This window comes from Microcebus murinus, chromosome 1, assembly GCF_040939455.1.
Source record: "Microcebus murinus isolate Inina chromosome 1, M.murinus_Inina_mat1.0, whole genome shotgun sequence".
NCBI lineage: Eukaryota > Metazoa > Chordata > Mammalia > Primates > Cheirogaleidae > Microcebus > Microcebus murinus.
In genome coordinates this window covers 118,379,501-118,402,439 of record NC_134104.1, presented here as the reverse complement: position 1 = coordinate 118,402,439, position 22,939 = coordinate 118,379,501, and the positions used below count along the sequence as shown (strand labels likewise).

Here is a 22,939-nt window from a genome sequence, read left to right as displayed (position 1 = left end):
CCTGTGATTGTGCTGGCTTACTCCCTCAAGATAATTTCTAGGCCACCATACAGGGAGGGGAAACCCAGGCACAGCCCGTGGACTCACTGTATTAAAAAGACAGAGCTTAGCATCTAGGAAGATTGAGATAGCAGAGTACTGGAGAAGAGAGAGCTTTACACCAGTGAAAACTTGGGAGATCTATGGAGGATCATTCTTAGAATTCAGCAGGGTAAAAATCAGAGCATGTGTATGAGGGAACAGTCTGTGGCTGGAGAAAGAACCACCGGAAGGAATTAGAGAGGAGAGCACCTGCCACTCACACAGGACCAGGAATAGTGCCCGTGCCCACTGTACAGGCTGAAAAATCTCATGATTCTTAGGACATCAGGTAGAGAACTCAGAAAGCTCTTGTCTCAGCACTAAGGGAAAATTAGCCTTATACTAAACACAGTATTGATACTGCCTAACGAATCTTAAAAGCAAGGCCTGAAAGGATTAACTAACTCAAAAGGGTCCCGGAACAAATTGAAGGGTATTTATACCAAAAAAAAAAAAAAAAAAAAAAAAATCTGGCACACAACTAAATAAAATTCACAATGTCTCAAATTTAATCAAAAATTGCCAAGCGCATGCAAAGAAGCAAGAAAACACAACACCTATAACGAACGGAAAACTCAATTAAAAGCAACCCAGCAGAAGCTGCTTTCTGAGGTAATGTGGTCTTTGTGAGATTCATCATCATCCATGGCATACCATGGCTAGGGCCAGAAAGTGCAAAGGTGGTGGTGCAGCCCATCAACCTCATCTTCAGATACTTACAAAATAGATCCCAGGTTCAGGTGTGGCTCTATGACAAGTGAATATGCGAATAGAAAGCTGTATCATTAGTTTTGATGAGTATACAAACCTTGTATTAGATAATGTGGAAGAGGTTCATTCTAAAACAGTGACACGAAAACAACTGGGTCGGATCATATTAAAAGGAGATAATATTACTTTGCTACAAAGTGTCTCCAACTAGAAATGATCAATGAAGTGAGAAATTGTTGAGAAGGTAATATAGTTTTTGTAGGTGTACTTTGTTGAGAGTATAGTTCTAAAACATTTGTTCATATTGTTTTGATTATACTTAGGTTATTTCTTTTTTTATAATTATCTTCATTTTTTAAATAGTTTTAGTTTTACAGCAAAATTAAGCTGGCGGTACAGGGATTTCCCATATATACCTCACCCTCAAACCTATACAACTTTCTTCTATTATCAACATTCCCCACCAGAGCGGTACACTTGTTACAGTTTATGAACCCATGTTGGCAAATCACTATCAGCCAAAATCCACAGTTTACATTAGGGTTCATCCTTGGTGTTATACATTCTATGGATTTGGACAAATTTATGATGACATGTATCCGCCAATAATACATATCATACAAAGTAGTTTCACTGCCCTAAATATCCTCTGTACTTCATTTATTCATACTTCCCTTACCCTAACAGCTAGCAAACATTGATCTTTTTACTGTCTCCATAGTTTGCCTTTTCTAAAATGCCGTATAGTTGGAATCATACAGTATGTAGCAGCCCTTTCAGATTGGCTTCTTTATGGATTAATATGCATTTAAGCTCCCTCCATGTCTTTCCATGGCTTGAAAGCTCATTTCTTTCTGTGCTGAATGACATTCCATTGTCTGGATATACCACAGTTAATTTATCCATTCACCTACTTAAAGGGCATCTTGGTTGCTTCCAAGTTTTGGAAATTATGAATAAAGCTACTGGAAACATCTGAGTGTAGGCTTTTGTGTGTTATTTCAAAATGACAATAAATGCTGTGGGATTGTTTTTATTTAAAAAAAAAACAGAACTAGACACATACATTAGAATTAGCAAACAAAGACATTAAAACAATTACTATAAATGTATTCAATATGTTCAACAAAAATTAAGACATGTGAAAGATGTAAAAAAGACCCAAATCAACTAGGCAGAGTGGCTCATACCTATAATCCCAGCACTTTGGGAGGATTGCTGAGGCCAGGATTTTGTGACCAACCTGGGCAACATAGCAAGACCTCAACTCTACAAAAAGTTTAAAAATTAGCCAGGTGTAGTGGTGCATGCCAGTATTCCTAGCTACTTAAGAAGCTAAGGCAGGAGGATTATGTGAGCCCAGGAGTTCAAGGCTGCAGGGAGCTATATGATCTTGCCACTGCACTCCACCCTGGGCAATAGAGTAAGACCTGTCTCTAAAAAGTAAAATAAAATAAAAGACAGGATAATGGATACTTTTGGAGGAAGGAAGGGAGTTGAGATCAGGATAGGGCACATAGAGGGATTCTGGGATGAATGGTAAAGTTCTACCACCTGGGTGGTAATTACAGGGTGTTCACCTTATAATAATTCATTAAGCCATACATTGTTTTTGTGGGCTAATCTGATTCTGGGTTTTATTTTATGATTTTATTTTATCAAAAGACCTAAAGACTCAGTGATTACAGACTACTTAAGAGTAAGTCAGAGACAATCAAAAGCAAAATTAATAAATACTCTATTATTTTAAAAACTCCTAGAAATCAAAAAGAAATTAAACTTCTGCCCAGTGCGGTGGTTCACGCCTGTAATCCTAGCACTCTGGGAGGTCAAGGCAGGTGGATCGTTCAAGGTCAGGAGTTCAAGACCAGCCTGAGCAAGAGTGAGACCCCGTCTCTACTAAAAATAGAAACAAATTAATTGGCCAAATGAAAATACATAGAAAAAACTAGCCAGGCATGGTGGCACATGCCTGTAGTCCCAGCTACTTGGGAGGCTGAGGCAAAAGGATTGCTTGAGCCCAGGAGTTTGAGGTTGCTGTGAGTTAAAATGATGCCACAGCACTCTAGCCGGGGCAACAGAGTGAGACGCTGCCTCAAAAAAATTTTTCTTTATTTAAGTCTTACACATTTTTTATCAGTTTTCAGAAATGTTATCATTTTTGTTGTTGCTGTGTTGTTTTCTATCAGTTTTCCTTACTGGTTATTGCTGTTGTAGAAAAATGCCACTGATTTTTAAATTTTTTTTATTTTAGCGTATTATGGGGGTACAAGTCTTAAGGTTACATATATTGCCCATGTCCCCCTCCCCACTCGAGTAAGAGCTTCAAGAGCGTCCATCTCCCAAATGTTGCACATCTTACTTGTTGTGATTGTATATACCCATCCCCTCCTCCCCCCTCCTACCCTCCCGACACCCAATAAATGTTACTCCTATATGTCCACTGAGGTGTTGATCTGTTAATACCAATTTGCTGGTGAGTACATGTGGTGCTAGTTTTTCCATTCTTGAGATACTTCACTTAGTAGAATGGGTTCCAGCTCTATCCAGGGATATACAAGAGGTGCTATATCACCATTGTTTCTTAAAGCTGAGTAGTACTCCATGGTATACATATACCACATTCTATTAATCCACTCATGAATTGATGGGCACTTGGGTTGTTTCCACAGCTTTGCAATTGTGAATTGTGCTGCTATAAACATTCGAGTGCAGGTGTCTTTTTCATAAAGTGACTTTTGATCTTTTGGGTAGATGCCCAATAGTGGAATTGCTGGATCAAATGGTAGATCTACTTGTATCGTATCTCCATATTGCTTTCCACAGAGGTTGAACTAGTTTGCAGTCCCACCAGCAGTGTAGGAGTGTTCCTCTCTCTCCGGATCCACGCCAACATTTGTTGTGTGGGCACTTTTTGATAAAGGCCATTCTCGCTGGACTTAAGCGATATCTCATTGTGGTTTTGATTTGCACTTCCCTGATGATTAGAGATGTTGAGCATTTTTTCATATGTTTGTTGACCATTATTCTGTCTTCTTTTGAGAAGTTTCTGTTCATGTCCTTTGCCCATATTTTGATAGGGTTGTTTGATTTTTTCCTTGCTGATTTTCCTGAGTTCTAAATAGATTCTAGTTATCAGCCCTTTATCAGATGTGTAGCTTGCAAAAATTTTCTCCCATTCTGTGGGTTGTCTGTTTGCCCTCTTGACAGTTTCTTTAGCTATGCAGAAGCTTTTTAATTTGATCAGGTCCCATTTGTTTATTTTTGTTGCTGTTGTGATTGCCTTTGGGGTCTTCATAAATTCTTTGCCTAGGCCAATGTCTAGTAAAGTATTTCCAACATTTTCCTCTAGCATTCTAATAGTTTCACACCTAAGGTTCAAGTCTGTTACCCAGCGTGAGTTGATTTTTGTGAGAGGTGAAAGGTGTGGGTCTTCTTTCAGTCTGTAGTACATGTGGCTATCCAGTTTTCCCAGCACCATTTATTGAATAAGGATTCTTTTCCCCAGTGTATCTTTTTGTCTGCTTTGTCAAAGATTAGTTGGCTATATGAGGATGGTTTTATATCTGGATTCTCTGTTCTGTTCCACTGGTCAATGTCTCTGTTCTTGTGCCAGTAAAAAGCTGTTTTAATGATGATAGCCTTGTAGTATAGTTTGAAGTCTGGTAAATTGATACCTCCTATTTTGTTTTTATTGCCTAGGATTGATTTTGCTATACAGGGTCTTCTCTGGTTCTATACGAAGTGTAAAATTATTTTTTCTATATCTGTGAAAAATGATGATGGTATTTTGATAGGGATTGCATTGAATCTGTAGGTCACTTATTTTTAAGGTTCTCTTTGTATCTGGCAAATTTGTTAACCTTGTTTTTTGGGGGGATTCTTTATTTTGCTATTGTCCTTTCTATATAGTCTAGATACAAGTAGATGGTCTGCAAATAGTGACATTTCCTTTCCAACCCTTATATCTTGTTTCCTTTTCTTATTTTATAGCTTTGACCAAGACCTCCAAAACGTATGATATTAAACAATATCTGTGAATCAAATGTCCATTTGATTTGCTCTTATGATATTATAGTCTTCTCATTTGTCACAATACTATAGTTGAAATTTCACAATTATTGGTATGATTATTGATATTAATCTTTTATTGTGCTATAACCTCCATGAAGGAGGAGTTATATCTGGTTTTTCTCATTATATCCCTGACATAGCACCTGGGACATATTTATTTCTATCAGTATTTTTCTTTTCTTTTTTTTCCAATGGGGTCTTGCTATATTGCCCAGGCTGGTCTTGAACTCCTAGCCTCAAGTGACCTTCCCCCCACCTCCGTCTCCCTGAGATTACAGGTATGAGCCACTGCATCCTGCTATTTCAATACATATTTCTGTAATTAATAAATGAGTGGCCTAGGGTAATAATGAAGAAGTAAATGAAATAATAATAGGTGAGGGCCTTATTTTTCTTACCTCCCTACTCCAAATATAAGCTCATTAGTACTCAGGAATATATATATCAGTCATCGTATTTCAACTGCAAACACAAAAACTTATGCCAAATTAAACAAGAGGGGAATTTATTGGAAGGAGATAAAGAAATGAGGGGTTAGGGATTAGAAGATGAAAGGAAAGCTGGAAAACTAGGCTAAGAAAAGAGCAATTCTGAGGGTGTAGAATAGATTATAGAAACTACTCAATGGTTTAGTCAGGGTATTGCCATTGAAACTAATGAACACCAACCATTTTCACCCTTTTATCTCTAAGATAAAGATTCATACTCCAAGGAGGGAGCATCCAATTGGTACAACTTGAGTCATATAACTGCCCGTGGACAGGTAAGGGCTGGATTCCAGGGCAGTAGAGGTGATTCCCAAAAGTATAAAGTGCAATGCTACTGCCAGAAAGGGATGGAGGCTAGTCCTAAAATCAATGACTTCCACAACTTGTAAGTTTTGGGTTTCCACCACTTTAAAGGTTCACCTCAGACATTACTAGGATAAATTAGAAACTAATGGAGATAGGGAGAAGCTAATAGGATGAGGGGGTTCAGAATGGGAGCAAGACATCTCTGAGTATACATTTTTATATAGTTTTGACTTTGGAAACATGTAAATATTTTAGAGTTTCAAAACTAAAAGAATGCCTGTAATCCTAGCACTCTGGGAGGCCGAGGTGGGAGGATCGCTCAAGATCAAGAGTTCCAAACCAACCTGAACAAGAGTGAGACCCCGTCTCTACTAAAAAATACAAAAAAATTAGCTGGAAAACTAAAAATATATAGGAAAAATTAGCCGGGCATGGTGGCCATGCCTGTAGTCCCAGCTATTTGGGAGGCTGAGGCAGAAAGATCGCTTGAGCCCAGGAGTTTGAGGTTGTTGTGAGCTAGGCTGACACCACGGCACTCTAGCCCAGGCAACAGAATGAGATTCTGTCTCAAAAAAAAAAAAAAAAAAAAAAAAAAAAAAAAACTAAAAGAAAAAAAGCACAAGATCAACTTTTTTCTTACACAAAAAATAATACACTGCTCTGCACCTTGCCTTTTCACTTAACAACCTAGAACTCACTCCATATCAATTCATGAGAATCTCTCACATTCTTTTTTTTAAGTGTACAATGGTCTTTAATATATTGAGTTATGTAACTATCACCATAATCTAATTTTAGAGTATCTATATCACCCCAAAAGAAAATCCATATTCCTTAGCAGTCATTCCTCACTATCCCGTACTCCCTTCCCTCAGCCCTAGGCAACCAATTTACTTTCTGTATGGATTTGCCTATTTTGAACATTTCGTATAAATGGTATCATACATGTGGATTCTTGTGCCTGCCTTCTTCCATTTAGCATGTTTTCAAGGTTCACCCATGCAGCATGGATTAGTACTTCATCCCTTATTACTGAATAATGTTACATTGTATGGATATACCACATTTTATCATCAGTTGGACATTTGGGTTATTTTTGCTCTTTGGCTATCATGAACAATGCGTTATGAACACTCATATATACATTTTTATGTACCACATTCTTTTTTTTTTTTCAAGGCTTCATATTTCTGCATTGGGTGTTCATTCCACCAATCCTCTCCTGGTGAACATTTAGATTATTTCTAATCTCTTGCTATTATAAATGCTACAATGAATAATCTTGTGTTTATGGTTTATTTGTGGAGATGTACCTTTAGAACCTATTCCTAGGATTATTAGGTCTATATAAAGATTTACATTTGTGCAGATGAACCCTTTGGTGGTGATATGAGTTGCCAATATTTTCCAGTTTGTCGTTTATTTTTTAACTTTGTTTATGGTGTGCTTTGTTTTGTTTGCCATGCAAAAGTTATCTATTTTTATATGTGGTCAAATGTATCATCAGTGCTTTCTTTTTACTATTTGCATTTTGAAATACAAAGACTTTCCTCAGTTCCAGGTTAGAAGGAAATTTACTCATTTTTTCATCTGGTATTTATAGGGTTTCATTCTTCACATTTAGATCTCTAATCTATTTGGAGTTTATTATGGTACATAAAGTATAAACCCAAGCTCCTTTCTTTCCAAATATTCAGATGTCCAACCCTATTTATTAAAAACATTTTTTCCTCAGTAATTTGAGATGCCACTCAAATCATATACTAAAATTTTATATATGTTTGAGACTATTTCTGGTCTTTCTATTCCATTGATCTGTCCATTAATGCACCAATACGACATTGTTTTAATTTTACAGGCTTTATAACATGTTTTAATATCTGGGATGGCCAGTATCCCTCCACTGATTTTGGGGGGATTTTCCTGTCCTTATTTCTGCATGTGAACTTTAAAGTCAACTTGTCTGGCTTTAGAAAAAAAAAAAAGTATTGGTATTTTGGCTACGATTGTGTTAAATTTATATGCTCATTTGAGAAGAATTGATCTCTTTAAAATTATCTCTCCAAGAATAAAAGATTTTTTTCCATAAAGTCTACTTCTGTATTTTCAGGTGTATTTTAAGGTTTTCCTCATTACAGGTTTTGCGTGTTTCTTCTGTTGGTGGTGTTTATGTCACTGGTAGTTGGGTGAAAATTGTTAATTTGTATGTTAATTTTATATCTTACTACTTTACTGAGGTACCATATTAGTTTTAGTTTTGATTTTGTTTTCCACCAAAACTATCAGGTCACCAGTACATAGATGCCTCTTCCTTTGCAATTCTGATTCCCCTTATTGTGATCCTCTGTTTTGCTCTTCCCAATACAATGTTAAAATGTAATGGAGGTACTGGGTATCCTTGTCTTGTTCCTTGGCTATGATGGGAATATTTAGTGTTTGCTCATTAAGCAAGGTGCTAGATTGTTTTGTAAAATGAGAAATGGGTGTTGAATTTTGTCAAAGGCCTTTTCATCATCCATAATCATGTTTGTCCTTAGGTATATTAATATGTGAATTATGTGAACAGATGCCCTAATATTGAACCAATCTTTGTACCAGTCATCCCATATGATCTTTATATGATCTTAAAATGTGCTATAGATTGCTTGCTAATATTTTATTTAGGACTTTTGCATCAATATTCTTATGTAAGATTGATTTATGTGTTTTGTGTAAATCTTTTTCAAATTTAGACATCAATGTCATACTTGCTTCATAAAAAAACTATAAACTCTCATTTTCTATATTTTGGAACAGTTTATATAACAGTAGGAATTATCTGGCTTTTAAAAGACTTGGTAGTTTCCTCCTAAAACCATCTGGACTGGGTGTTTGTGTAAGTTTTGCATTTTCTTTTTTAATATTTGTGCTTTCTTTGATTAGGCAATCTAGATGGATTATCTCTTTTTTTTTGCGAACCACCATTTATTAACTGTAATATTTGTTTTATATCTAACCATTTTCTGCTTTTATTATGTCTGGGGGAAAAACACTAAATGCCAGAATTTATGGAATTCAATTAAATCAGCAATCAGGGAAATTCATGGCTTTAAATCCTTTAGGTAAATAATGAAAATTAAAATAAGTGAATTAAATATTCAACTCAAAAAAGAAAATAAAAAATGGAAAGAAATAAACACAAAAAAGCCCCAAAGTCTTAGACCTTTCTCAAATCAAATGCTGACATGATGAAAGCCAACTGCTACATTATTCTCCTAGATTGGCTCCTGGATTTGGACTGCAGTGGAATGATGAGATCCTGGGACGACCTCTGGTTTCCATGACTCCTGATACAAAGTACAAAGCAACAACCTCCTCAGGTAGCCTAGGCATCTTAACTAGAGACAGCACAAACATGTAATTTTTCTACATGGATCTTCAAAAATACTTTATTACTAGCAATCTATCATACAGCATGAGGGTCAGCATTTATGCAACTTGAACCTGCTAGTAATTAATACTAAGGTGAACTATGCCAAAAATGACCTGTACAGTCACTATAGTTACATAAAAGTTAAAGGTGAATCTAAAATACAAGATGCAAAAGTCAGTAAGCTTATACTAATCTCAGCAAGTGTGAGATTTTATGTCTGTCTACCAATGTTTAGTACTTATAGTAATTTATCTCCTGATACCTTATCTACTAGCTTCAATTTCAATTTTTATTTGATAGACATTAAAAGCTGACCAAGGAAAATACTTATAATAAATGAAAAGGAAGCATACATAATTATATATATAATAATGATTTCACTTTGTAAAACAAAATATAAATTTTATATACTGAAATGTTTATAGTAATATCTTCTTGGAGGCAAAAATCTGTCTTACTCATCTTTATAGTCCCATATTATAGAAGAGTGCTTGGCACAAAGTAGATGTTCAGTAAGTATTTGCTGGAAAAAAAAATGAAATAATGTATATCTTCCCCAAAAAGGTACCCAGTCACGTAAATATATGAAATTTTAATATATTCATATCTGAAACATACAAAAGCCTAAAGTCAATTCCTAACTAAAATTCTCTTATGCAACTTCATTATTACAAAATTAAGTCTTTAGTCAAAAATTCAACTCTAAAAATATGGTTTCAAAAATCACATATTTACATATAATACTAAGACAAGTAAATTGTCTTAAGCTGCATCATCATCATCATCATCTACTGCAGCATAGATGGCTTGATTCCTCCTCTTGATTTTCTTTCTTTGTTCAGGTTCATGTTCATCACTCAGCCTCTTCAATGGCACGTTGGTTAAGTCCTCTCCATTCCCTGACTCCACAGCTTCTCCAGGTTTCTCCTCTCTACCAACTGGGGAACCCAATGTATCATCAGAAGATACAATCATGGAGCCTGGCAAGATCCTGATATCAGAGAAGCTTTCAGAAAAGTCAGAAGCTTGATCAGAAGAAGGTTCTACAGATGGTGTATTCACGTCACTATGTGCACTTATAATACTATCTTCATCTTCATCTTCTTCATCTAACATTATTTCATCTGGATTAAAAGAGGACAGAGCAGATGTGTCTGTGTTATTTTCACTCCTGTCTTCTCCAGAGTCATTACTCTCCACACCGTCCTGCTCTTCATATTCACCAGAAAAGTGATGTTCTTCCTTGGCCTTCTGCAGCCTGACATTGATGTCTGTGATGCCAAGTTGGGCACAAAATTCAGTAGTCTGAGGATTGATCCTATGAACCAGCTGTATTTGTGTCTGTGGCTTGCTAGGGTCATAACAAGCAGCCGTTATACTAAAGTTACATGGAACTTTGAGGTCATGATTCAATTTTTCCAAAACTTCCTTCATAGCTTCTTCTGTTGCACTATAATCCCACCTATTAAAGTTCAAAACAATAGCTTTTTACATTTTTCAGCTTCAAACAATAAATGATGAACTCTAACTTAGACTTCAGGTATAAGGATAAAAAAATAAGCCATCTATCAAAATTCCATTTAGTAAAATTATAGTTAATTTAGCAAAGGAGCATTTAGGAATAAAAATAATAAAAATAATTCTTAGAAAAGCCATCTTTAACTCATACCTCAAAACAAGTATAAATTACCTTACTATATTATATTTTTATGCACTCTATTCACTTATAATATAAACTTATTTGAGTTAATATTCGACAGTCTTATTTTCTTGTCTTCCTTAGATGGAAAACTTGTAGTTTTCTAGACTATACCAGTCAGTAAACCGTGAATTGTTCTGACACTCATTCAACAATTCCCTCAATTAAAAACAAGGGTGGGGCGATAAAAATTATGCATGCAATGAAGGGAGCAAATCCTAAATAAGGTCAGACTCACCTTGTGTGCAGGCCATTATTTTCAGGCATATTCCACAGGTGTCCAGTCACATTAATAAGATCGTTAGTAGCCCTGAGAATGGTGAGCCATTCAATATCATACTCCAAATAATCAGGAGCATTGGGGTCATGTTCTATTTCTAACACCTATAGGAAAAAAGAAATAATTTTAAGAAATACATATATATAATAGTCTGAGAATTTTAATACAACAATAAAATTCAAAAGGAATTCACTTTAAATTTATTTAACTACAACATACCCAAAGAATTCTCAGAATACATAAATTATGAGGAGCACAAATAAATTCTGAAAGGAAAATTAATAATTTTTTTATACATTGGAAGACTAAAACTATATTGCAAAGTTACTTAATTCTTTTTACCTGAAGAAAGTCTCTATGTGGTAAGCATTTGTCCAAGGCTAAAAATTTGGTTGCTTTGGCTATCTGTCCTTTATCCTTCACCTAGACAATATGAACCACAATTTAAGAAAGAATGTCAAAATATCATAGGTAATTCATACATTGAACAAGATAAAAATAATCTTTATACACATACCCCTAAACTGTATGTCAAAGGAATGACTATTACTTTTCCAAAACAAGTTAGTTCTTGTGCAATGATTGCCAAAACACTTAACCTCTCCAGACTTAATTTTCCTTATAAAATTCAAAGCAAAAACTGATGATGATAATGTTAAATCAAAGAACATAACACACACAGGCCAGGTACAGTGGCTCACACCTATAATCCTAGCACTCTGGAAGGCTGAGGCGGGAGAATTGCTTGAGGTCAGGAGTTAGAGACCAACCTGAGCAAGAGCGAGATCCCATCTCTACTAAAAATAGAAAAATTCACAATGCTTTTTAGAAGAAAAATAAATAAATAAAGAAAGAAAGAAAAAAAAAATAAAAATAGAAAAAAATTAGCTGGCTGTGGTGGCGCATGCCTGTAGTCCCAGCTACTTGGGAGGCTGATGTAGGAAGATAGCTTGAGCCCTGGAGTTTGAGGTTGCTGTGAGCTAGGCTGACACCATGGAACTCTAGCCTGGGCAACAGAGCAGCACTCAGTATCAGAAAAAAAAAAAAAGAATATAACACACACAAATCAAAGCATATAACACAAGGATTAAAGATAACAAAGGAGCTTAAAAATAAACTGGCAGAACTAACACTATACAGTGTTAACAAGAAACCACAGGAGAAAATCTTTGTAACCTTGGGTTAGGAAAAGCTTTCTCAGATACTGTATCAAAAATAGATGTGATGGGCCGGGCGCGGTGGCTCACGCCTGTAATCCTAGCACTCTGGGAGGCCGAGGCGGGCGGATTGCTCGAGGTCGGGAGTTCGAAACCAGCCTGAGCGAGACCCCGTCTCTACTAAAAATAGAAAGAAATTAATTGACCAACTAAAAGTATATATACAAAAAATTAGCCGGGCATGGTGGTACATGCCTGTAGTCCCAGCTACTCGGGAGGCTGAGGCAGGAGGATCGCTTGAGCCCAGGAGTTTGAGGTTGCTGTGAGCGAGGCTGACGCCACGGCACTCACTCTAGCCTGGGCAACAAAAGTGAGACTCTGTCTCAAAAAAAAAAAAAAAAAGTAGATGTGATATATCCATAGAATGAAATGCTGATACATGCTACAACATGAATGAGTCAAGTTTGGGAAGCACTACATGTTACATTTCACTCTTGAGAAAAGCAGTGTCCACTGTGTGCATTAAAGACTCCCAGAAATTCTTTTAGAAGAACTCTCTAACTCCTTTGTTAAACCAGCATTTTCTGAACAGTTTCCCTATGGAAATACTTTATGGGACAGTCAGAATTCAGCCAGAATCAGAGGTGAAAGAAAGAAATGCGTACTTCCATAAAAGCCTAATTATAAGTACATATTTATTCTCTATCTTCCATCCAAGCACCATCTTTGACACCCTCCTCCCTTAGTCACCAAATGCTGATGATTCTGCTTCCAAAATCTCTCTAGAATTTGCTTCATTCTCTGTATTCTCTCTTTACCTTAGGTCAGAACCTCCTATTTTGCTTAAATAGCCTCCTCTGCCCCCCCCCATTTTACATTATTCTAATCCACACATGAAAACTGCTGCCAAACTCATCTTTCTAAAATGAAAATCTTACTTCCTCATCCCCTCTGGTTAAAACCCAAACTCCAGAGCATGGCCCAGAAAGCAGTTATGATCTTGTTCCAGCTTCATCTGTCCCTATGCCTCAGCCACAGGAACTCACTACAGTTCCCTAAATGCACCATGCCCTTAGAACTACGGGCCTTGCACATGTTAGTCCCTCTAACGAAAACACCCTTACAGTCTGTTTCTTACTGGTACTTCGAGACTCAGCTCAGCCATCAATTCCTTTGGAAAACATCTCTATCTTCATCTGTGCCCACATCCCCATCCCACCACAGTCTGGCTTAGGTACTCCCACAGCATCTTAGCACTTTTCTTTTTTCCTTTTTTTTTTTTTTTTTTGAGAGAGAGAGAGGGTCTTGTTCTGTCTCTGTACTCTAGGTTAGAGTACAAAGGGACGATCATAGCTCACTGTAACCTCAAACTCTTGGGCTCAAACAATCCTCTCACCTTAGCCTCCTCAGTAGCTAAGACTACAGGCACACGCCATCATGCCCAGCTAATATTATTCTATATTTGTAGAGATGGGCTCTTGTTATGTTGCCTCAGCGGGTCTTGAACTCCTGGGCTAAAGCAATCCTCCTGCCTTGGATTCCCAAAGTGCTGGGATTACAGCCGTTAGCCTCCACGCCAGGCCCCCACTATTCTATCAAACTTATTATACTATTTTGAAATTGTTTGCTTGTCTCTTCCCCCATCAGAGATTGAGCTACTCACAAAAGGTAAGTTATTATTTATTTCTTTCTCTAACTTTACAACTGTGCCAGCAGTGCCTGGTCTATAGATGTTCAATAAGTGTTTGTTACATTTTACCTGATGCTGCATCAAGGCTGCAAACTTCACATGAAGGTGTGCAGAAAACCAATAAGTAGGTTTTAGGTGCTCTAAAAGCTCTGAGGCAGCAGGACTTCCTAACGTGTTATTTTCCACTTCTTGTCGGAAAAAAGATTTAGTCTTAAGAAGTTGCTTCTTATTTCCATAATGATATATACTTCTTGGCCAATCATGAGATAAGAATATGTCTATAGGCTGCTTCAGCTTTAAAAACAGAAAAAAGAAAGAAAACTCTTAAAAACAGATTAATAAAAACAATCCCCTCTATTCTCTCTACCACCGCATAACAATTCAACCCACTTAGATTTCTAGATTTCCATGTAATTCACTCTAAGGACACTTTATTTAACGGAGTCATGAGAACACTAGGCTACGCATCCATCTAGGCAAAGAGAAGCAGCTTTTTCTCTGCCTCATAAATCATTCTATTTTCTGAGGCAAGACAAGGCAGAGACACACTTCGATTAGACTGCCAATCAGGTAAGGTCTTTAGCACTGACTTTCTAAAGTATATAATAACCATATTTCACTTCCCCTTTAGTAAAAAAATTACTATTTTGAAGATCGAAGGACATAAGATTTCATGAGATCTCTAACATAATTAATACAGTAAACCCAAATATTTATCAGATTTTTTCTTAATGTGCTCACATTGTATACACCAAAAAACTATTACATAAATTTGTATTTAATTAATTAAATAATTAAAGGACACAAAATATACTTCACACTTTACTTATCCCCAGCACCTTCAAGTAATCTAAAATAAATACTTGGAAAACTAAATTAAAACAAGTTAAATAACTAGGCAAGACAATATAAAATATAAGATAGATATGACTAACCACCGAGTAACTAGTATGGACAAGAGGTGCAATGAAAATTCAGAGAAGGGTGACAACTCTAAACTTGAAAAGTCATGATTGAGAAGTGGTATCCTAAGTTGGGTCTTAAAGTACTGGTAGGATTTAGATAGGAGAAAGAGAAAAGCCACTCCAGGGAACTGCATGACCAGGGCATAAAAGAAATGCCTATAAGCATCCTTATGCTCCTATGGAGGCTCTAGGAAAGGGAGAAGGGCATGAGTGCAGTTGAGTAGGCTCTACCACTAAACTACTTGGGAAGTCCTGAGCCTCAGCATTTCATCCTTAAAGCAATAAAGTTAGAGCAAGACTTCCCTCACAGAATTTGAGTAGAGATTACATGAAATACCAAGTGTGAAACCTGCTTAGCCTGGTGTCAGGCATGTAGTGGGTTCTCAAACAAAAACTTCATCTCACCTACTCTGCAATTAAGCAGTGTTTTGATAACACCTTCACAATTTTCCCATATCACCCATCTTCTTTACTATTACTTACTGTCTATTTAAATACCATTACTTAATTACTATTACATAAAATAAAATATTTACTTTAATATTCTCTTTAAAATATCACTTTATTTCAATATCTATTCTTTAGCCTTACCCTAGGTAATAGTATTTGAAATCATGAATTAAATGTTTTATTATTACTAAAATAAATTCATAACTATTAAAGTAAAAACATGTTCATGTGTGAATCTCCCCAAGACAACTTGAGATTCAAATTTTAGAAATATTAAAGTATTCTTCTTGGAAGTAGCATATTAATATGATCAAAATACATTTTGGTACAGAATTACTTTAAAAATTGTTCAAATCTGATGTAATGTACTTTTTACATACCTGTTTTAACTTATAGACTTCAATGTTTCTCACATGATATATACTCCTTATTGTAGATGAATTATAAGGAGGACACTCAAAATGACCTTAGATAAAAGAAAAATACGCTATATTCAATTCCCTTAAATACTGCAAATACAAATACATACACATATTCCTCCTAAATTGATGTTTGCCATCAGTGCTTTTGGTTTTTCAGCATTTTAATCTGCAGATATTTTCTACTACTAAGTAATTTCATTAGGGGGCTTGTGATTTTTAAAATTAAATTATATTTAACTATGAAATATACTGTATATTCACATAGTTGAAATTTAAAGGATACCACCAGAAAGATATAAAGTAAAAAGTATCCCTGAAAAAAATAAAAAGTGACAGTAAATCAATAGTTGCCTAGGGTGTAGGAGTAGGGATTAACTGAAAATAGGCACAAAACTTTTGGAGATAATAGAATTGTTCTAAATCTGAGGCTGTGTGTGGTGGCTCATATCTATAATTCTAGTACTTTGGGAGGCTGAAGTGGGAGGATTGCTTGAGGTGAGGAGTTTAAGACAAGCCTGAGCAATGCAGCAAGATCCCATTTCTACAAAAATCACAAAACTTAGCAGAGTATAGTGGCATGTGTCTGTAGTCCCAGCTACCTGGGAGGCTGAGGCAGAAGGATCTCTTGAGCCCAGACATTTGAGGTTGCAGTGAGCTATGACAACACCACTGTATTCTACCCTAGGCAATAGGGTGATACCCTGTCTCAAATTTAAAAAAAGGTTGTTCTAAGTCTGGATGGTGATAGTAGTTGTACATTTACTGAAATCATTGAATTGTATACTTATAATAGTACATAAATTTAGCTCAATAAAGCTGCTTCATGGAAAAAAGAAAAGCTCCCTCTCATTTCTGTCCTCCTGTCACCAGTAACCTTACCTAGAGGTTAATCAACTTTTGTATTTTATTCCAGGGATATTACCTATGCATATAATACACATATTTCTTTTTTGGCTTGAAACAATAATTTATTATTTTATTTTACTAATATTGGGAGCATAAGGAATTGTTCTCTAGCCAACAGCTAGAGAGGAACTGAAGCTTGCCAACAACCATGTGCAGGACCTTGGAAGCAAATCATTCCTCAGTTGAGCTTTCACATGAGAATGCAGGCCCACAATCTTTTTTTTTTTAATTTCCTAATTTTTAAAAATCATATGTATTATTTACATGGTATTTTGATATTCATATACATAGTGAAACAATTACTATAGTCAAGCAAACTAACATATCCATCAGCTCCAATATTACACAGTGGTGGTACACTTTATTATATGTTCTATGCCTTGTTTCTTTCACTTATCTTGGATATTTTCCACATCAGTTACACATAGAGCTGCTGCTGTTTTTAAAATTGGCATCATAGCATTATATCATATAGTTATATCATGATATATTTAACTAAGTTCCTACCTTTTTCTATTACAAACAAGGCTAAAATAAAAAACTTCACACACATCGTTTTGCACTTGGGAAATATATCTTATAAATAAATATGTGGAAGTAGAACTGCTGGGTCAGAGTACTTCTGTAATTTCCACAGACATATTAATATATTACAAAATGTCATCCTGAGAGTACTTCCAATTTGTTCCCACACCTGCCATGTAGGAGACAGCCTATTTTTGTACAACCATGCCAAAAGCTTAGAATAATGGGTAGCAGAGCAGCAGGGAACAAACTTGTGATTTAACAGTTATACTGATGTAAGTTTTAGCTGTCAATTTAATTCATGAAATTTGTGAAATCAATGTGAATCCAAGCTACTTCTTCAACTTTAAAGGTATAATTCATTCAGATACAATAAGGATATTATGGTATACTTATACAATGTAATATTATTCACAAGTAAACAGATTAGATTATATGTATCAACATGAATTTCAAAAACATGTTAAAGAAGTTGCAGAAAGATACAACAATATGATATAATTATATGAAGTTTAAATCATGCTATATAGCATATTGTTTAAAGCTCTTACATAGGTGTAATAATGTAAAATAATCGAATGATAAACAGCAGATTCAGAATAGCAACTGCCTGGTGTGGAAAGGAAGGGAAGAAAGGAGGAGAATGAGACTGAAGACAGGTAAACAATGAACTTCAATTGTATCTGTACTGCTTTCTTTCTTTTTTTTTTAAGGCATCTGCTCAGATCTTAAAAATCAAAAAAATGGGCCAGGCACGGTGGCTCACACATGTAATCCTAGCACTCTGGGAGGCCAAGGCAGGTACATTGCTCAAGGTCAGGAGTTCAAAACCAGCCTAAGCAAGAGCGAGACCGCATCTCTACTAAAACCAGAAATTAGCCAGACAACTAAAAGTATATATATATAAAAAATTAGCCGGGCATGGTGGCACATGCCTGTAGTCCCAGCAACTTGGGAGGCTGAGGCAGGAGGATCCCCTGAGCCCAGGAGTTTCAGGTTGCTGTGAGCTAAGCTGACACCATGGCACTCTAGCCCAGGCAACAGAGCGAGACTTTGTCTCAAAAAACAAAATAATAATAATCAAAAATTTGACCAAATATTTAGATGATAAAACTAGTTAGTAGACACACAGATATATGTTATAATGTTCTCTATAGATATATGTTATAGTGTTCTCTGTATTTTTATATGTATAAAGTATTTTATAATAAAAAATTAAGAATAAGTTACACTGGCACAGGCAAGTTCTAAAGTTTAAAAATAATTCAACACAATACCTTTTCGATAGTCATGAGATTTAAAGATACCAGAGATTCCACCAATCCTTACACCTCGATATTTTACCACACCAGCCAAGCCTGAAAAATCATGCAGTGAATTAAAAATATAATAGGCAAAAGCAATCTCTTTACACTAACTGAATAAATCATTCAGAGGCCTGAAATTCCACAGTTCTAAAATGATTTGAAAATTAAATACCATGATGAGGTTATTCTTTTTACATAGTAATATGCCAACAATATATAAGGTAGACTAGGGAGCAGACTGGAAGCAGATCAGCCAAGAGACTAAGTAGATTCTGGAAGGAACAAATGACATGGGGTGTCGAGAGGGAAACAGACATCATTTGGCACCTAACTGAAAACAGGAGTGCGGTGGTATGGGGGGGCGGAGATAAGGAAAAATGTCCTATGATGGATTTACATGTCATAAATGTGAAAGTCAACAGGTATATGTATAAAGAACCTGCAGTTTCTACATTTCTAATTTATCATCTCCTGACAATTTCACCTTTTCACAATATTGTAGCTGTCAAAAGATGATCAATCAGCAATAGAGAAACTAAAGTTCTGAAGTTATGACTTGATTATTAGAAAAACCTATAGTTATAGAAAAATATATACATTTAAATAAAGGGATGAAAGGGTATACAGTATATTTAAAAGGACTAAAATGGAAACTGAATCTAATCAGCTCTGTCAATCTAAATGAGGATTATAGGAAATGCAGAGGATAAAAGGAGCATTTTAAACAATACAAGGAATCCAATTAGCTAAATCCTGAATGCAGGAAATTCTACAGGACAAATTTCCCATTTTCTTCAACAAATCAATCACATGAAAAAGAGAGAAACTGACCATTATAGTCTAACAGACTTCAGAGTCATGACAACCAAATAAAATGTGCTGCCTTCTTTGGATCCTATTTAAACAAATCAACTGTAAGGCAGACATCTTTATGTAAGCATGGAAATCTAACCATGGACATAGTAATAGATAATAAGGAATTGCTGTTACTTTAGATAAGTATAATAACAGCAGTGTAGTTGTAGTATTTTTTAATTCCTTATTACTTAAAAATATGTACAACTGAAATAATCTAATGGCTGATGTTTGCTTGAAAACACTCCAATCGAATGGAAAAACAAATGCCACATGTACTTACCATTAATTTGGAACTAAACGATCAAAACCTATGTGCACATACAGAAATAACATTCATTGGAAATCAATCAGGTGGGAGAGGGGAGGACGGGATGGGTAAATTCACACCTAACAGGTACAATGCACACTATCTGAGTGATGGACACACTTATAATTTTGACTTAAATGGTACAAAAGCAATTTATGCAACCAAAACATTTGTGGCCCCATAATATTCTGAAATTTAAAAAAAAGAGAAAAGAAAAAACCTCCAATCATCTCTTCCTATAGAAAAGTTTAGGGGGATGTGGGTTGAAAACAAGGATTGCAGAATGATAATAGTTGTTGAAGCTAGTTCAGAGGTACAGAGATTCATTACAGTATTCTCTATTTTTGTGTATGCTTAACAATTTCCATTATAAAAAGTTTAAAGTTTTTTTTTTTTTTTTGAGACAGAGTCTCACTTTGTTGCCCAAGCTAGAGTCTCACTTTGTTGCCTGGGCTAGAGTGTGCCGGTATCAGCCTAGCTCACAGCAACCTCAAACTCCTGGGCTCAAACGATCCTTCTGCCTCAGCCTCCCGAGTAGCTGGGACTACAGGCATGCGCCACCATGCCCGGCTAATTTTTTCTATATATATTAGTTGGCCAATTAATTTCTTTCTATTTATAGTAGAGACGTAGTATTGTTCTTGCTCAGGTTGGTTTTAAACTGCTGAGCTCAAACAATCAGCCCGCCTCGGCCTCCCAAAGAGCTAGGATTACAGGCATGAGCCACCTCGCCGGGCCAGGATTTTTTTAATCCAATAAAAAATAAATAAAATAAAGGGACTACAAATAGTGTGTAAGGTCTTTGTAGTTATATTAACTATTGGTAAAACAGTAAAGGAAGTATGGGGATATTTCCACAATTAATCATTTACTAATTAACTATTTTAATTAAATTTTCATGATTAATTCATGATATACCCCACATACCCTATATCTCAAGATGCTGCCCAAGTGACACAAATCCTGACTAGACTCTTCATCCTAACAAACCAAAAAATTACCCATGAACACATACCTAAATAATAAATGTTTGGTGCCACCCAGCCACCATAGGGTAACTCTTGCAAATGATTTGAGGCTTCGTGGTTTCCCCCAATGAAGATTGTGAGAACTGGGGCCTTTTTCTCTCCAGAGTAATACCTAGAACACAAGAGTAAAGTCGTCAGTTACCACAATTAGACACAGCAAAAAAGCAAAATAAGGTCCAGAGGAAAAACCTGAGCTCATCATAAAAAGTTAAAAAGCTAAAAAGCTCTTTCTAAAGGAATTGCCCAATATCCATCTGTCCGTATGAATGAAGAGCTGCCACCTTGGGTTTCAAGTGTACGTTCAATGAGGTCAAGAACTTTGTCGAGTTCATTGCTGTAACCTCAACTTCTAGAACCAGGACTAGTCCATAGCAGGCATCCAGTAAAAACTCCTGGATCAGTAAATGAACTAATCCCAGAATCCTATCAAGTACAAGGTAGATATCTAAACCTGTCAGCTTCGTCCTCCAGTTAGTCCCCTTCGATCCCCTGTTAAACAGTTAAGACAAGTGTATGGAAAGAAGGAAAGTGACATTTCCTAAACGCCAGATCCTAGAGACAGGGTGAACAAAGACGGGATCTAAAAGAAACACGCAGTTAGTGGCAGAAGGAGATTCGAACCCGGACCCGGGTCTCTTCCCACTGCTGGCTAACCCCCCTCGCACGGCAAGGTCCGACGCCCGGGCCGCGCCCCTCACCTGTAGAAGGTCTGCATGTGGCGGTACTTGGGCGGCACGGCCATGCAGCGCAGGTCGGCCTCGTTGCGCACTGCCTGGAAGTCGCCGCAGCACAGCAGCAGGTCCACCGGCCCCGGGCCGCGCCGCTCCGCCAGCGCCAGCGTCTCATAGATCTTGTCCAGCTCGCCGTGGCAGCAGCCGGCCACAGCCACCCGCATCCTGCCGGCCCGAGATCGGGAGCGCTGCTTGCAACTCCCTAGAACACAGGCAGCCCAAGCCTGCCGGCGCGGAAGACCAGACTGAACGCTCAGCTCCCGCCAGCATTAATAAAGCCGCCGCCCGCTTGGGACGCCTGCGAAATAACGCACTTCCGTTTTCCGAGTCTCGCGAGAGAGGGAAAGGGAACGGCGCGGCCAACACCGGGATACCAGGGAACTTTCAAATTGATTCTTGGGCTTTGTCTGTCTTCGCAGGTCTTTGAGACCTAGCAGTCTGACAGATGTTAAAATTCAAAACCAAAGTAGTAAATAAAATCCCCAGAAGTAGGATTTCAGTTTGATAAAATTAACCCAAGGTACACGACTGAGAAGGCGCGATTGGCGAATTCCCTAGGACGAACCTGTCATGGCAAAGACGGTTGCCTGAAAGTGAATCAGAAATTAAACAAGACTTTTTCAAAGACACCCTAAAATAAGTAAAATTTTAAAATAAAACTTTAAAACTCACGGAGGGTTTTTAAAAACTACCCCCCCTAAGAGTTTCTAAAATTACTACTTATTTTTTTAAAAGGGGTCAGACACCACGCCCCCATCCCACCCCCCACCCCGGCAACCGAGGGCGGGGGCAGCAAAAAAAAAGAAGAAAAAAGAAAGTGAGGGCCAGAGACTTTTCATTTTCCTCCCAAATAGTTTGCCTAACTAGAATGCAAGCTCAAGGAAAGCAGGTGAATGCCTCGAAAACTTCTACGAGGGTAAAGAACCAAACTGATAAATGAAGAATTGAGTGACCAAGACAAACAAGCAAACAGAAAAAAACACCTGGATAATTCAATCAATAAAAGATGATCTAATCAACGCAATACAGAGAATGATAAATCCATCTCTGCCTATTTTTAAAAACTAGATAAAATATGGGTGGGGTGGCTCACGCCTGTAATCCTAGCACTCTGGGAGGCCGAGGCGGGAGGATTGCTCAAGGTCAGGAGTTCAAAACCAGCCTGAGCAAGAGCGAGACCCGTCGCTACTATAAATAGAAAGAAATTAAATGGCCAACTAAAAACATATATATAAAAAATCAGCCCGGCATGGTGGTGCAAGCCTGTAGTCCCAGCTACTCAGGAGGCTGAGGCAGGAGGATCACTTGAGCCCAGGAGTTTGAGGTTGCTGTAAGCTAGGCTGATACCCCGGCACTCTAGCCCAGGCAACAAAGTGAGACTGTGTCTCAAAAAAAAAAAAAAAAACTAGATAAAATAAATAGGAACAGAGATACAAAAATTAATTCAAAATGAAGCAGTACATGTAAACAGAACAATAACAACAGAAAACATTGGAAAAATTGGCAAAGATATAAAGGCATTGTGCCCAGAGTGATTTGGGG

At 36.9% G+C, this 22,939-nt stretch overlaps 1 protein-coding gene and 1 pseudogene across 1 annotated transcript; one reads left to right on the top strand and one right to left on the bottom strand.

The window, feature by feature from the left end:
• Positions 1-726: 726 nt before the first annotated feature.
• Positions 727-1,003, top strand: LOC109730517 (small nuclear ribonucleoprotein E-like; annotated as a pseudogene).
• A 5,296-nt stretch (positions 1,004-6,299) lies between these two features.
• DBR1 (debranching RNA lariats 1) lies at positions 6,300-21,709 on the bottom strand. The gene is made up of 8 exons (XM_012787744.3): positions 21,365-21,709; positions 20,654-20,778; positions 18,444-18,524; positions 15,694-15,779; positions 13,968-14,192; positions 11,394-11,474; positions 11,010-11,155; positions 6,300-10,534 (listed from the first exon to the last, which is right to left on the bottom strand). The coding sequence occupies exons 1-8, from the start codon at positions 21,559-21,561 to the stop codon at positions 9,835-9,837; spliced, it is 1,641 nt and encodes a 546-aa protein (XP_012643198.1). The 5' UTR covers positions 21,562-21,709; the 3' UTR covers positions 6,300-9,834.
• Positions 21,710-22,939: the final 1,230 nt, after the last annotated feature.